Consider the following 13,411-nt stretch of genomic DNA (forward strand, 5'->3'; position numbering starts at 1 on the left):
GAGCCTCAGCCTCCCTGAACTGATGTGGCTCCTGCCCTCCCTGCAAGGCCAAGCTCAAGTGCACCCCAGGAAACCCTTTCCTGCACCTGCACCCTGCCCCCCGCCCCCAGGCCCCATCACGTGTCACACGTCAGCGCACCTCTCATATGTTTTAGTTGTTATTTTCTTTTAGATCAAGTATCGTGTTTAAATTTATCTCTGTGTTGTCATGCCTGGTACAGTGCCTGGCATGTGTATGTTGGATAAATTTTTAAATTAATTCCTTACGATACAGGCTCCACGTGTTCAAGGCTGGTGCCTACTCTGCTCTGCTTCATACCAGATGCTTTAGATCTGATAAGTCATACCACAATTTTTATATTATACATCTGGAGTCATAATTGCTGACCTTTTCTCTGAGAGAAAGTGAGGAAGAGGGAGAAACTTTATATAATTAGAAAAATTAGAGATCACTTAGATTTCATCTGGATTGGGAAATATTTTCAATTAAAAAAAAAGATATCCAGAGCTTAAATTCTTCCACACAAATACTGCATAGAGGGACGTTAGGAAATGTGCTGGGATCGTGTGTGTCCGTGTCCCAAGTCGATCGCGGTTAGTTTGGAGGTTGTCAGTGCGTGTGAGTGTGTGTGTGTGTGTGTGTGTGTATCCGTGTCCCAAGTCGATCGAGGTTAGTTTGGAGGTTGTCAGTGCGTGTGTGTGTGTGTGTGTCCGTGTCCCAAGTCGATCGCGGTTAGTTTGGAGGTTGTCAGTGCATGTGAGTGTGTGTGTGTGTGTGTGTGTCCGTGTCCCAAGTCGATCGCGGTTAGTTTGGAGGTTGTCGGTGTCTCTTCCCCTGAAGCTGTCGTGGAGGAGACGCCACGTATACCTGTGCCTGGAGTGTGCGTGCTGGGCGGCTCTGGGAGAGCCAGGCGCCGGCTGCCGTGCTTGCCTTTTGGGAGGAGAGTCGGAGGCAGAGGGTGGCTCTGGAGGACGGAGGCTCACGTCTCACTGTGTGTTCTTAGGTGTTCTTGAGGGGCTTTTGCCGTAGGCACGGACCCTGGGGGCTTTTTAATTTGTAATGTAACTCACAGCGCGTACTAACAACTAAAAAGTGTAATGAATAATGACAAAGCGAGTATTCCTGTAACCAGCACCCCTGCCAGGCACCCCTACAGCTCCCGGAAGGTCCTGTGTAGGTTTTAGGGATGCCTGTTTCTAGACTCTGTGTGAATGGAATTGTACTGAATAAGTCTTTTTTACCTTGCCTCTTTCACTCAACAGTATTTTGTAAGGTGCGTCTGTGTCGTGTGTAGCTGTATTTCATTCATCTCCACAGCTTTGGAATATTATATAATGTCTGCTACTGGTGGACGCTTGGGTTGTTTCTAGTTCAAGCTCTTAGGGCTGCTGTGAACGTTCTTTTACACATGTTGTGGTGCACGTGTGTCTGAATTCCGTTGGGTTATGTGCCCAGGAGTGCATTCCCAGCCCACGGGCATATTTGTCTGCCTCTGTCCTTGATGACGCCGGACCCTGCAGCCCTGCCCAGCAGTGTGAGACCTCCAGCCCAACACAGCTCCTCCCAGCACTTGGTTTCCTCAGACTATTTGCCACTCTTTTGGGTGTCTTGTGATATCTCATTGTGGGTTTGTTTTTTTTTTAATTTATTTTATTTTTTTATTTTTGGCTGTGTTGGGTCTTCGTTGCTGCACGCAGGCTTTCTCTAGTTGCAGCGAGCGGGGGCTAATCTTCGTTGTGGTGCGCGGGCTTCTCATTGCGGTGGCTTCTCTTGTTGCAGAGCACGGGCTCTAGGCACGCGGGCTTCAGTAGCTGTGGCACATGGGCTCTAGAGCGCAGGCTCAGTATTTGTGGCGCACGGGCTTAGTTGCTCCGCGGCATGTGGGATCTTCCTGGCCAGGGATCAAACCGTGTCCCCTGCATTGGCAGGCAGATTCTTAACCACTGCGCCACCAGGGACGTCCCTCTCATTGTGGTTTTAATTTGCATTCCCCTAGCCATTAATGAGTGACAGCCTTTCACGAGTGATTAGGCTTTGGGGTATATTCATGAAGTGCTTGGTTAAGATGTTTGCCTACTTTTCTGTTGGTACTCTGAATATTTCTTACTGATTTATTGGAAATGCTTACATATTCTGGACATTAATTCATTGGCTATATGTATTCAAATAGTTCCCCCACTCTGTGGCTTGTCTGTTCATTCTTTGTGGTGTCTCGATGAAGAAAAATACTTGATTTTATACAGTTCAATATATCAGTCTTGTAATGATTACAGTTCTTAGGTCTTAAGAAGTCCTCTACTTCTTTCTCTCTATGAGATATTCTTTTGTATTATTTTCTAAAAGCATTAGAGTTTTGTCTTTCAGATTGAAGTCCTAACCCTCCAGGAACTTATTTTTTATTTTTGCATATAATGTGGTCCAATTTCTTCTTCCTTTCTTTCTCCTTCCTTCCTTCCTTTCTGTCCCAGCACCATATTTTCAAAGACTGATCTTTCGTCACTGTTCTGTAATCCAGTCTGTCCTAAATCAGTTATCCACGTCTGTACAGGCCTGTTCTGGGCTCTGTTCTCTGTGGCAGTACAGGGCTGGGCCATTGTCATCCATGAAGCTTCCCCGGTGAGTCTAGATTTCTGGAACAGCAAGTCCCCCCACCCTGCCGTTCTTCTCCAAGGGTCTCGGACCCTTTGCTTTTCCACATAATACCTTTTAGAAGTCACTTACCACTTCACGGAAGTCTCTGTTGGATGTGGATTGGGGTGGCACTGAGCCTGCAGGTCAGCTCCTTAATCTGGGAAGCGTGATCTAGAGAGTCTGGGCGCAAGCATCGAGCTGGGTGGGGAGCTAGCAAGAGCTTCTCTCTGAGACGGCACGGAGCCGAGGGGGCCGCTCTCGCCGCTTCCTTGCAGCGCGTTGCTCAGGCAGGGAAGGGAACAGTGTGGGCATTTCCAAGTGGGAGGGTGGCATACACAGAAAACCGAAGGGAGTTGCAGATACGCCAGTAGAATTAATAAGAGTCGAGGTAGCTAGATACAAAAGTAATACCCCAAATCTGTTCTTTTCTAGATCACAGCAGCAGTTAGAAAATTCTTCAGTCTTTTTAAAGGTACAATTCACAGTAACATCAGAACTTAATAAATACCTAAGAATAAATCTAAAAAATGATTTATTTTTTAGATTTACGTTTTTAGGAGAAAATTGTAAAATTTTATTGAAAGACACTTAAGGAAAAAAGTAATTGGAGAAATATTCCACGTTCATGGATTGAAAGATTCAATATTGCAAAGACTTCTGTTCTCCCCATATTGATAGGGGAAATTTGAAGGGCCGTGAATAGTCAAGACATGAAGCAGAGCAAGGGGAAGGAACTTAGTCTCACAGATAGTAAGGCCCGTTGTAAGGCTCTGAGAGTCTGTGGTGTTGGTGCCCAGAGAAGCGATGGTGCAGCAGAAGGGCTCTCATGTCCGCAGACACTTGATCCAGGACAGAGGAGACGCAGGAGGCCGTGGGAAAATGGTCATTTCAAAAATGGTGCATGGGGCTTCCCTGGTGGCGCAGCGGTTGAGAATCTGCCTGCCAATGCAGGGGACACGGGTTCGAGCCCTGGTCTGGGAAGATCCCACATGCCGCGGAGCAACTAGGCCCGTGAGCCACAACTACTGAGCCTGCGCATCTGGACCCTGTGCTCCGCAACAAGAGAGGCCGCGATAGTAAGAGGCCCGCGCATCGCGATGAAGAGTGGCCCCCACTTGCCGCAACTATAGAAAGCCCTCGCACAGAAACAAAGACCCAACACAGCCAAAAACAAAATAAATAGATAAATAAAACAAATCCTTTAAAAAAAATGGTGCATGAATTTTACTTTCAAAAACAAAGTAATACCGCCGAACTGTTCTCGGTGGGGGAAACATGCCATCTGCTACGTGTTCTCGTATGGGAAATAGAACTAAGTGGATTAGTGCATATTAATGACGAATCCCAAATTTACTCCAAGTTGTTAGTAATTGGATTCAACTTTATTCCTGCTCACTTTGTACTAAGAATAAATACATTGGAAAGACAAGAGGACCCCATAGCTGAAGGTTTGGCTCTTTCCTTTTGGAGAGTTTGCACGCTGGTTTCAGTTTTGTGTGGTGTCTCTTGTCTGCGGGCTCAGGACAGGCACATGTTTGTAGACTCGTGGCCCCATACGGTCAGGAAGGTGGCACGAGTGCTGGGGGGGCGGGGGCGGGGAGCGGTGGACGCGCGGGGGTCTCTGAGAGTCAGTCTGCCTTAGCTGCTTAGCAGAAGAGTACATGAGTGAGCGCGAAGTGGTTCCCACCCTCACGGGCGTGCCTCTGAGGGCATCTCTCCAAGTGATGTTCTCCGGGCCTGTGGTTTGTGCAGCTCTGGCTTTTTGTCTCATTGGGGTTGTGTTCATTTGAGAAAAGCCATCGTCTCCGTGCTAGAAAGGCCTGTCTTTCTGTGACTGTCCTGCTGAAAGTTGGTCCTTTTTGTATCTTGGAATGTTTCTCCTCACCACCAAGACATGTCATGTGGAAGTGGGCTTGGCTTTTTTTTTTTTTTTTTTTTTAAATAGTTTTTCTACTCACAAACAGAGTTCACGTGATGCCTCTTCACATACAGTGACAGTTTAGTGATGCAGCCTTATCATGTCCTATCCTACAATTTGGTGGTTAAAATTTATTGTCACGTCCATCGGCCCCTTCAGTAATTGAGGTGCCCAAATGCTCAAGACACCTGTGGAGTCAGCTGTGACATGCTCAGTCGTTTCGGAGTCACTTGGGAAGGCCTGCGGTGGCTCCTCGCTGCCCAGCAGTGGTCTCCAGACCCTTGATCACGCTTACCTGGCAGTAGTCTCAAGCACACACCTCCAGTGCTCAATTCCTGTATTAAATACTAGTACATCTTACTTTGTTATTCTTTGCAGAAGAAAATATAAGTAGAAGTTCTACTGTCATCACCCTGGGTAGCCCCCAGGGCTCACCTCCACTTTGGAGGTCAGGGGTCAGTGGAAGGTGTCCACTCCTTACAGCGTGCTCTGGCGTGCCACTGATGTGAGAACGCTGCCCTCCCCCGCCGTGGGACCAGGAACACTCACACAGCCAGAAATGGGGGCTGCCACCCCACTCTGGGTAACTTCGTTAAACATCCCTTTGCATCATTTCTTAATTACAGGCTTCCCTTTAGTAAGTATGTTTTTAGAAGAATGATACATTCTCATCTTCAGGTGCCATGGGTTGAAGTCTTTTCTCTGCTCCTCGCCCCCTGCAGGTTTTGCATGAGTACGTCTACGTGGTTTCCTCCTGGTATCCTCAAGGATTGACTCTGAAATAATTGGGAAGTAGCCCAAGTTCACATTAACAAATCAGTGAAAATAGTTTGGGGAAGGGGGGAGGGGGCGAAAAGATTTATACATACATAAGGTACTTGTGATATTATTTGTGTAGAAGAATGTTACAGCTCTTAACGTGAAAAATAATAATAAAAGGATATATTAATTAACATTAACAGTGTTCTCCAGCCAAAACTGGGATCGCCTCTTTCGTGTTCCTCTTTCTCTTAGATCAGAGGACTCAACACGGTGTTGGGCCTCTGGGTGGTGTCCTGGGACTTGTCCCGGGCAGCTGTCCTCTTCGCACCCCTTTCTAGTTACAGAGCCCTGCCACGGGGGTCCTGACCGTGCCCACAGGCTACAGAATTCGGTCTCATATTGTGCTGTTTAGTTGGTATTCTCTTTCGGGCTTAAGACTGCTCATTAATATGTCCTGAAACAAGAATGTTGGTGTTATTAGTCCGTATACAGTTTAAAATTAAAGTAGGCCAGTGTCACTCATGGGCAGAATTCAAAATCCATTCTTTTTTTTATTCTGCTTCAAAGGAGTAATTGTAAGAATTGGGTCAAATCCAGGGTCATGGTTTATTACCTAAGAGTCAGGCACTCTTGAATACCAAACACTGAAGTGTAATATACCAACAGTGTCAGTCCCAGTTAGTTTTTATCATCTGGTTCACATTACATGATAATCAGAACAGTAAAGTCAGGTACAGGTTGTATTCTGTCGTACCTTTTTTCTTCTTTCAAGATTAGCAGTACTAACTTAATAGTTTTTAAAGAGCTTATTTTTTAATTACAAAAATAACTCATACTGTTAAAGAATCAGAATACATAAAGGTAAAAAAGCATATTCTTCTACCACCTCCACTCATTTTTATCCCCCAGTGGTACAGTCCTGTTAACGCAGCAGAAAGTAAAGATTTTTAAAATATGGTGACCGATAAGAAGCTAAATTAACTTGCATTCAAAAATCATATGGAAATATTTGATAGGGGCTATGGATGCAATATTTTTGCAACTATATTCAATTTGATTGGTATAATATACTTTTTTTTAAACAGTGCAGTTGTAAATGTAGCCAAATGAGGTTTTAAAAAATAAAAGACTTCATGAGATCATGCTCGCAAACTTTTTTTTATAAACTATTAACGAAAATAGTACAGTAACACCTTAGCTGTCTGGAACCCTGGGAGAATTGACAATTTCCAGAAAGTTGAGATTTCCTTGCTTTTTAGAAGAATTTTAGATAGAAATTTTATGAAAAAAGAAAAAGATTTTACTCTGCTCTTCCTTCTTATTGTAATAGGTTTGTTTTAGAGTTTTGGGGACAGCTGAGTCATCATCAGGTGGCTCTTAGGGGTAAATGTGGGCTTCTCAGTTCTCTGCGCCACCAAGAACATGAGAAAGCCGGAAGGTTCCGAGTATACAAGCTGTGGCTACAAAATGCACTCATTTAAGGTGATCCTGGCAAAGTGGAGAGTGAGCAGAGGTGTAGAATTGAGTGAGGACTGAAGTCAGGCACGGAGCTTTTCATTGAAAAGGGCTGGATATTTGCATGTACAGAGACCCAAGCATGATAGTGACTGTTACTCATGTAAGTGAGTCCAGTCACCTGGACTCAGAGTGTTTACGGATCACAGTTCGGTCCCCACGGTCCCCTGAGTACCCTTCAGGCAGCATATCCTCACCCCTCGGAGCGGCTGTGCACTGCTGACCTCTGCGTGCAGTGTGGGAACCAGGGGAGCGCCCCAGGAAATGGGCCGGTGGCCGTGCTGAGTGCCTGCTGTTCGCAGGGCTCCACGCTGCGCGTTAGGGGTACCGAGAACCAGGAAACAGCCACCTGGGACCTGCCCTCAGAAAGCAGCTAGATGGGGAAGAAGTGCCCCGCAAGGTAGCTGCCTGTTCAAGGCAGTAGGAGCTTAAAGACAACCCAGGAGTACGTCCTCTCTGACCAGGCAGTGAGGGAGGCCTGAGCAAGAACCCCAAAGAGGAGGGGGCGGTTAGGGCAGGAAGGGAAAGCAGGGTGGGCGGGGCGGGCTCTGAGGCGGAGACAGGCGGGTGGCAGCAGGGGCGCCAGGCCCCGCCCCCAGGCGCCCACGGGGTGCCGGCTGGTGTGGGGAAGGGCGCTCAGCAGCTTTGGTCTCAGGACCCCTTCGCGCTCCTAAAAACTGTGTAGGACCCAGAGAGCTTTTGTTTATGTGGATTTAGCTACCGGTACTGACCACACTAGAAATTAAACCAGAAAAAATGTGTGTTTATTAATTCACTAAAAATAATAAACCTATTACATGTTAACAAATATCACACTTTTATGAAAATAGCCATATTTCCTAAAACAAAGACAAGTTTAGTGAGAGGGTGGCATCATTTTCTCTTTTTGCAAATCTTTTTAATGTCTGGCTTAATAGGAGAGAGCTGGATTCTCCTGTGTGCCTCTGCATTCAGTCTGTTGCCACATGTTTTGGTTGAAACAATGTAGGAAGACACTGATTGGGAAAAGGAGTATTTTAATAGGTTTTTCAGATAGTTGTGGACATTTTCTTTGATACTACGCCAAAACTTAACAAATGAGAAGTTTCTTGAAGGAATTTGCAATGTGGAATCTGAAACCATGTTAATAAACTCTCTGTACACTTTATTACATTAAAACCCAGTGGACTGGGACTTCCCTGGTGGCGCAGTAGTTAAGAATACGCCTGCCAATGCAGGGGACACGGGTTCGAGCCCTGGTCCAGAAAGATCCCACATGCCACGGAGCAGCTAAGCTTGTGCGCCACAACTGCTGAGCCTGCACTCTAGAGCCCGCGAGCCACAACTGCTGAGCCCACGTGCCATAACTACTGAAGCCTGCGTGCCTGGAGCCGGTGCTCCGCAACAAGAGAAGCCACCGCAGTGAGAAGCCCGCGCACCACAACAAAGGGTAGCCCCGGCTCACTGCAACTAGATAAAGCCCACGCACAGCAACGAAGACCCAAAACACAGCCATAAATTAATTAATTAATTTAAAAACAAAAAACAGTGGACTCTCTTGCCCTTTGAATGGCTCTTTTGCCCTTGACTGATATTGTAACACCATATATTGATCACGTGGAAAATACTGGTTCACTGAGTCGTGCAGATCTTCGGAGCCATTTTGCAGATCTTGGACACATTTCAGTCAATGTGTCTATAAATCCTATTCGTTAATATCACCACTGATCTCATTTTCACCGACAAAAGCTGTCAAGCTCACACTGGCAGATTGGAGTTTTCCAAACCTCCCAGAATTCTGGAAAGTCACACAGAGCTCCATCACTTTCCAGCCCTGCACTGACCCTCTATGCCTGTATCTCGTCCCTGTTATGTCATTGTAAAGATTACATTGTGTAAATATGTATAAAGCTTTTAGTATGGCACCTGGCCCAGGTAAGCACTCCCTCAGTAATATTACTATTTGCGCTCTTTCTACATTGTTGTCATCATGTGTAATGTGCATTGACCGTAGCCCACATTGAGGGAGGAGATGTGCTTTGTGTGGGGCACCAGGGTGGAGACCCTCACAGCGTGTGTGTGACAGCTCGTTCGGGCAAGCTCCACACTGATGCCGCTTGCTGTTCGCCAGCTGGCCGATGGGCAGCCGCCGTGCCCTTCCCCTGTAAGTTCAGAGCAACAGCAGAGCTGAGGGAGCCTCCTTCCTGTGACCTCTTCTTACCTCGCCTGTACCTACTGTGTGCAGCTGCCACGCGGTGTGGGTGTCCGTGCCCCTCACCCCACACCGGGCCTGTGGTTTTTGCCTCTTGTTCCACTGCCCAGCACAGTGCCGGCATGTGATCATTGGTGCTAGGTTATGTTTGTTGAATGAATGCATTTAGAAGGAATTTATTTTGAACAGTACTCTGGACGTGGCTTCAGGGAGTTAAAAAGTATAGAAACTTTATCATACGAAGCATATGATCTGAGCAGTGACTAGCTGGGTTTTTTCCTTTCATTTTCTTTAAGGAATGTTTAACCTCTATTCACCCCTACCCCATCTCTTGTTTCTTGAATCTCTATTAATTCGAAATGAAAATAGTAGAAAGCTTAAAAGTATTTCACAGTAATTCTGGGTTAAGCATTTTTGCAGTCAATGTACTTTGCTTTCTCCTTTTCAGATGTTCCTCCTGCTGATCAAGAGAAGCTTTTTATCCAGAAGTTACGTCAGTGTTGTGTCCTCTTTGACTTTGTTTCCGATCCACTAAGTGACCTAAAGTGGAAGGAAGTAAAACGAGCTGCTTTAAGTGAAATGGTAGAATATATCACCCATAATCGGAATGTGATCACAGAGCCTATTTACCCAGAAGTAGTCCATATGGTAAGTGATTACGGTTTAACCAGCGTGTCCCAAACCTGAGTTACAAACAGGACTCTGATATTCTTAGACTGTGCTAAGACATTTGAGCCTAACATGACACTTGACACGAAAAAATCCTCCTGTTCAAAAATTTGTACTTGTACCTCGAAGAATGAAAATCTTTGTAATATGTCCTGGATTACAGTGAGGGACCTTCTAGGGACGAAAGTGCGCTACATGTGTTAACTCATTTAATCCTCACAACTACCCTGTGGGGTAGAAATGTTAGAACTTTCATTTGTACTTACTGTCTTACCCTCTTTAAATTTTTTTTTAAGATATATAACATTAATATAATAGTGCCCATACATAATTTAGAAGTAAGCATGTTGTCCATACATGTACAGGAAAATTCTAATGATGGGGAGGAGTTAAGATAGCGGTGGGACCAAGCTGGTGTCAGGACAGTCCACCCTGATTGGCGGATATGCACCCAAGTCTTGTCATCCTGCAGGTAGCTCATCGTTGGTTTCATTCAGCCCCAAAATCTCAGTCTCCTGTCTCCAGGTCCTTTGCAGGTCCCATTGTGACCTCAGTCACTACTGCCTGGAAACATTTCATGTGATACCATTACTAAAACTCTTACGTTTGACACTGAACTCCACTTTTCTCTTGAGTTTTTTTGAATTGTTGGTGTTTTGTCTGCTTTTGAAATAGTACTCCCCAGTTACTAGGGAATCCTCGTGGCTTAACATAAAATTTTAAATCCTGATTTCCATTGAACTCCTTAAGTTTCTGATTTTTTTCCCCAAAGCTATATATTTCAAAATTGACTAGACTCGTTGACCTAACATATGTTTCTTTCTTATGTTAGTATGTTTGCTTTGGAAAAAGAAAGTTGTGTTCTTTTTGTATTCACAATCTGTTGTATCCAAACTTGAGATCATCCTGATTAATTTATTATTGGTAACTCTTACAGTTCAGAATTTACCAGCATGTAGTCAGCCTAGGGCTGTGAGAGCCGTTTGGGTTCCTCCACCAGACTCCCACCAGAAGAACCATCACAAGCATATACTGAGCAGTAAATGCTCCAAAACCTCACCCATTCAGACTAAGGAAAATTGCGGAATGTCTTTTTTTTCCTCTCGGTTTCAACTCTCAATTACTCTGGAAGGCCTCCCAAACCCCAAATCACAAAGAAAAATCTCTAATATTTTCTTCTAACACTTTCATAATTCTTTTGTTCACAGTACATTTTGTAATCCTCCTGGAACTTTTTTTTTTAATGGCTCAGGGTAGGGATATAACTTTGTCTTCTAAAATGATTGAAAAATCATTAGTCCCTACATTGTGTGTTGAACATTCCATTTTCTCCGTCGATTTTAAATGCTTCTTTATTATATATTAAATTCATTCTCTTTTTGAATTACATGTACGAATATGTCATCTATTAAATTTATAGACACGTAAGTTTATTCTGTATTAAATGACACGTGTGGAAGGTTTTTCGGTTTCGGCGGAGGCTTGGCTGCCAGCCATCCCTGAGTCCCGCTCTTAAGCCGGGAGGGAGGGGGCCGCGGAGCACAGTGAGGCGAGGCTTGGCGGGCTGGGGTCGGAGGCCTGCCTGCTTGAATCAGGCCCTCCCGTGCCTTTCACAGAGGCGGTGCGCGTTACCAGAACCACTTAGGAGACCGGAAGCCCTTGAGACTTTTTTTAGATTAAATAATCATTACTTCTCGCCTCCCTGTTAAAACCATGTCCTAATAGCCAGGTTCTCCTCCTGCCGTCTTAGCTTTGTTCCCCACCCGGAAATTCAAGCCATCTTCAGAGTATTGGGCACTTTGTTTTGCCCCTAAAGCACGTAGCAGACACTTCCTGAGCATCCAGTGAGCACTTTTTCAGATGAGGAAGTAGAGTGGTGACCGAGGCTTCTGCCCTCCCAAGGCTCTGACCAGTAATGTGTCATTTTAGGTTAAGGTAAGGCAGTGAAGGAAGGTGAAACGGGGGAAGGAGGTAGAGTTACAGGACTGCCCACGAGGCGGGAAGCAGGTGCAGAGAGAAATCTGGTACAAGATGAGTTACACTGTCCCATGAAGATATGTGCGCAAGAGGTGCTTTTCCGCGTCACTGAGAGAACAGGGGACAGACAGTTCATTCTGTCCTCTGACTGGAGCGAGGGCAGGCGAGAGCACAGCTGTTCCCTTACCTCGAGTTTGAATGAGCCGTGCGGGGCAGAGAGGATTTGTGTTTTGTTTGCTGTTGTTTTGTTTTATATAAAGGCAGAGGGCATTGATGACAGATATATAATGAAGGAGAAGGCGTGTGGTGGGGATGGTACTTGGCAGTGGTTTCTGACCCTCTCAGAAGTAGCGAGTGGGTGCAGATTTCAAGCAGCCAACAGAAGGCCTCCACCCCAAGCCGTGCCTGGACCCAGCAGGGCAGGTAGAAAAAATGTGGGCCCCTTTGTAGTTCCCTTTGGACGCCCCTGGTGTGCTTACCACTGAAGTGGCACTCGGCCAGCTTGCTTGAAGGATTGCCTGGTGTGTGTGTCTGTGTGTGTGTGTGTGTGTGTGTGTATTTTTGTTTTGTCATAGTTGTTTTTTGTTTCGTTTTGTTTTGGTTTTTTCAGCCGCATCATGCGGCATGCAGGATCTTGGCTCCCCAACCAGGGATTGAACCCGTGCCCCCTGCAGTGGAAACGTGGAGTCTTAACCACTGGACCACCAGGAAAGTCCCTGTCGTAGCATTTTTTAAGACATTAATGCCCACTTACCGTGAAGAATGCAAAGCTCTATAGATGTTATACTCCTTATGCTTACTTCTTTTAAATATGTTGCCTATTAGACTGGGCTGCTGTATGTTTTTCAACAGAGTTGTTGAGAGGTAATTCACATATGCAATCCACCCCTTTAAAATGTCCAAGTCAGTTGTTTTTAGTGTATTCACAGGACTGTGCAGGCATCACCACATCTATTTTGTAACGTTTTCATCCCCCTGAAAGAAATCCCATACCCATTAACCGTTACTGCCATTCCTCCCTCACGCCCCACTCCCCACCCCTGGTAACTACTCATCTACTTTACGTCTCTATGGATTTGCCTAACCTGGATCTTTCTTAGAAATGGCATTATACACTATGTGACCTTCTTTCATTTAGCATAATGTTTTCAAGTTTCATCCATGTTGTAGCGTGTGTCAGAACTTCTTTTTATTGCTAAATAATATTCCAGGGACTTCCCTGGTGGCACAGTGGTTAAGAATCCGCCTGCCAATGCAGGGGACGTGGGTTCGATCCCTGGTCCGGGAAGATCCCACATGCCGCAAAGCAACTAAGCCCGTGAGCCACAACTACTGAGCCCGCGCACCTAGACCCCGTGCTCCACAACAAGAGAAGCCACCGCAACGAGAAGCCCGCGCACCACAACGAAGAGTAGCCCCCGCTCGCCGCAACTAGAGAAAGCCCTCACGCAGCAACGAAGACCCAACGCAGCCATAAATAAATAAATAAATTTTAAAAATAATAAATGAATAATGTTCCATTATATGAATATATACCACGTTTTATTTATCTATTCATCCATGGATGGACATTTGGGCTATTTCTGCTACTTAGCAGTTATGAATAATGCTACTGTGACCATTCATGTACAAGCTTTTTGTGCATATATGTTTTCATTTCTCTTGAGTGTTTACCTAGGAGTGGAATTGCTGGTGACGTGTTAACACTATGTGTTTAGCGTTTTGGAGAGCTGCCAGACTGTTTTCC

The 13,411-nt window shown here is 45.4% G+C and overlaps 1 protein-coding gene across 6 annotated transcripts in view; it reads left to right on the plus strand.

Moving 5' to 3' along the window:
- PPP2R5C (protein phosphatase 2 regulatory subunit B'gamma) overlaps positions 1-13,411 on the plus strand; it is a 133,440-nt gene that overhangs the window by 71,384 nt on the left and 48,645 nt on the right. For all 6 annotated transcript variants that reach the window (XM_036839308.1, XM_036839314.1, XM_036839319.1 and 3 more), the window contains one exon: positions 9,467-9,666. In XM_036839308.1, coding sequence (XP_036695203.1) covers positions 9,467-9,666 — 200 coding nt within the window. The remainder of the gene's footprint in view (positions 1-9,466; positions 9,667-13,411) is intronic.

The sequence above is a fragment of the Balaenoptera musculus genome, chromosome 2 (genome assembly GCF_009873245.2).
Source record: "Balaenoptera musculus isolate JJ_BM4_2016_0621 chromosome 2, mBalMus1.pri.v3, whole genome shotgun sequence".
Taxonomy (NCBI): Eukaryota; Metazoa; Chordata; class Mammalia; order Artiodactyla; family Balaenopteridae; genus Balaenoptera; species Balaenoptera musculus.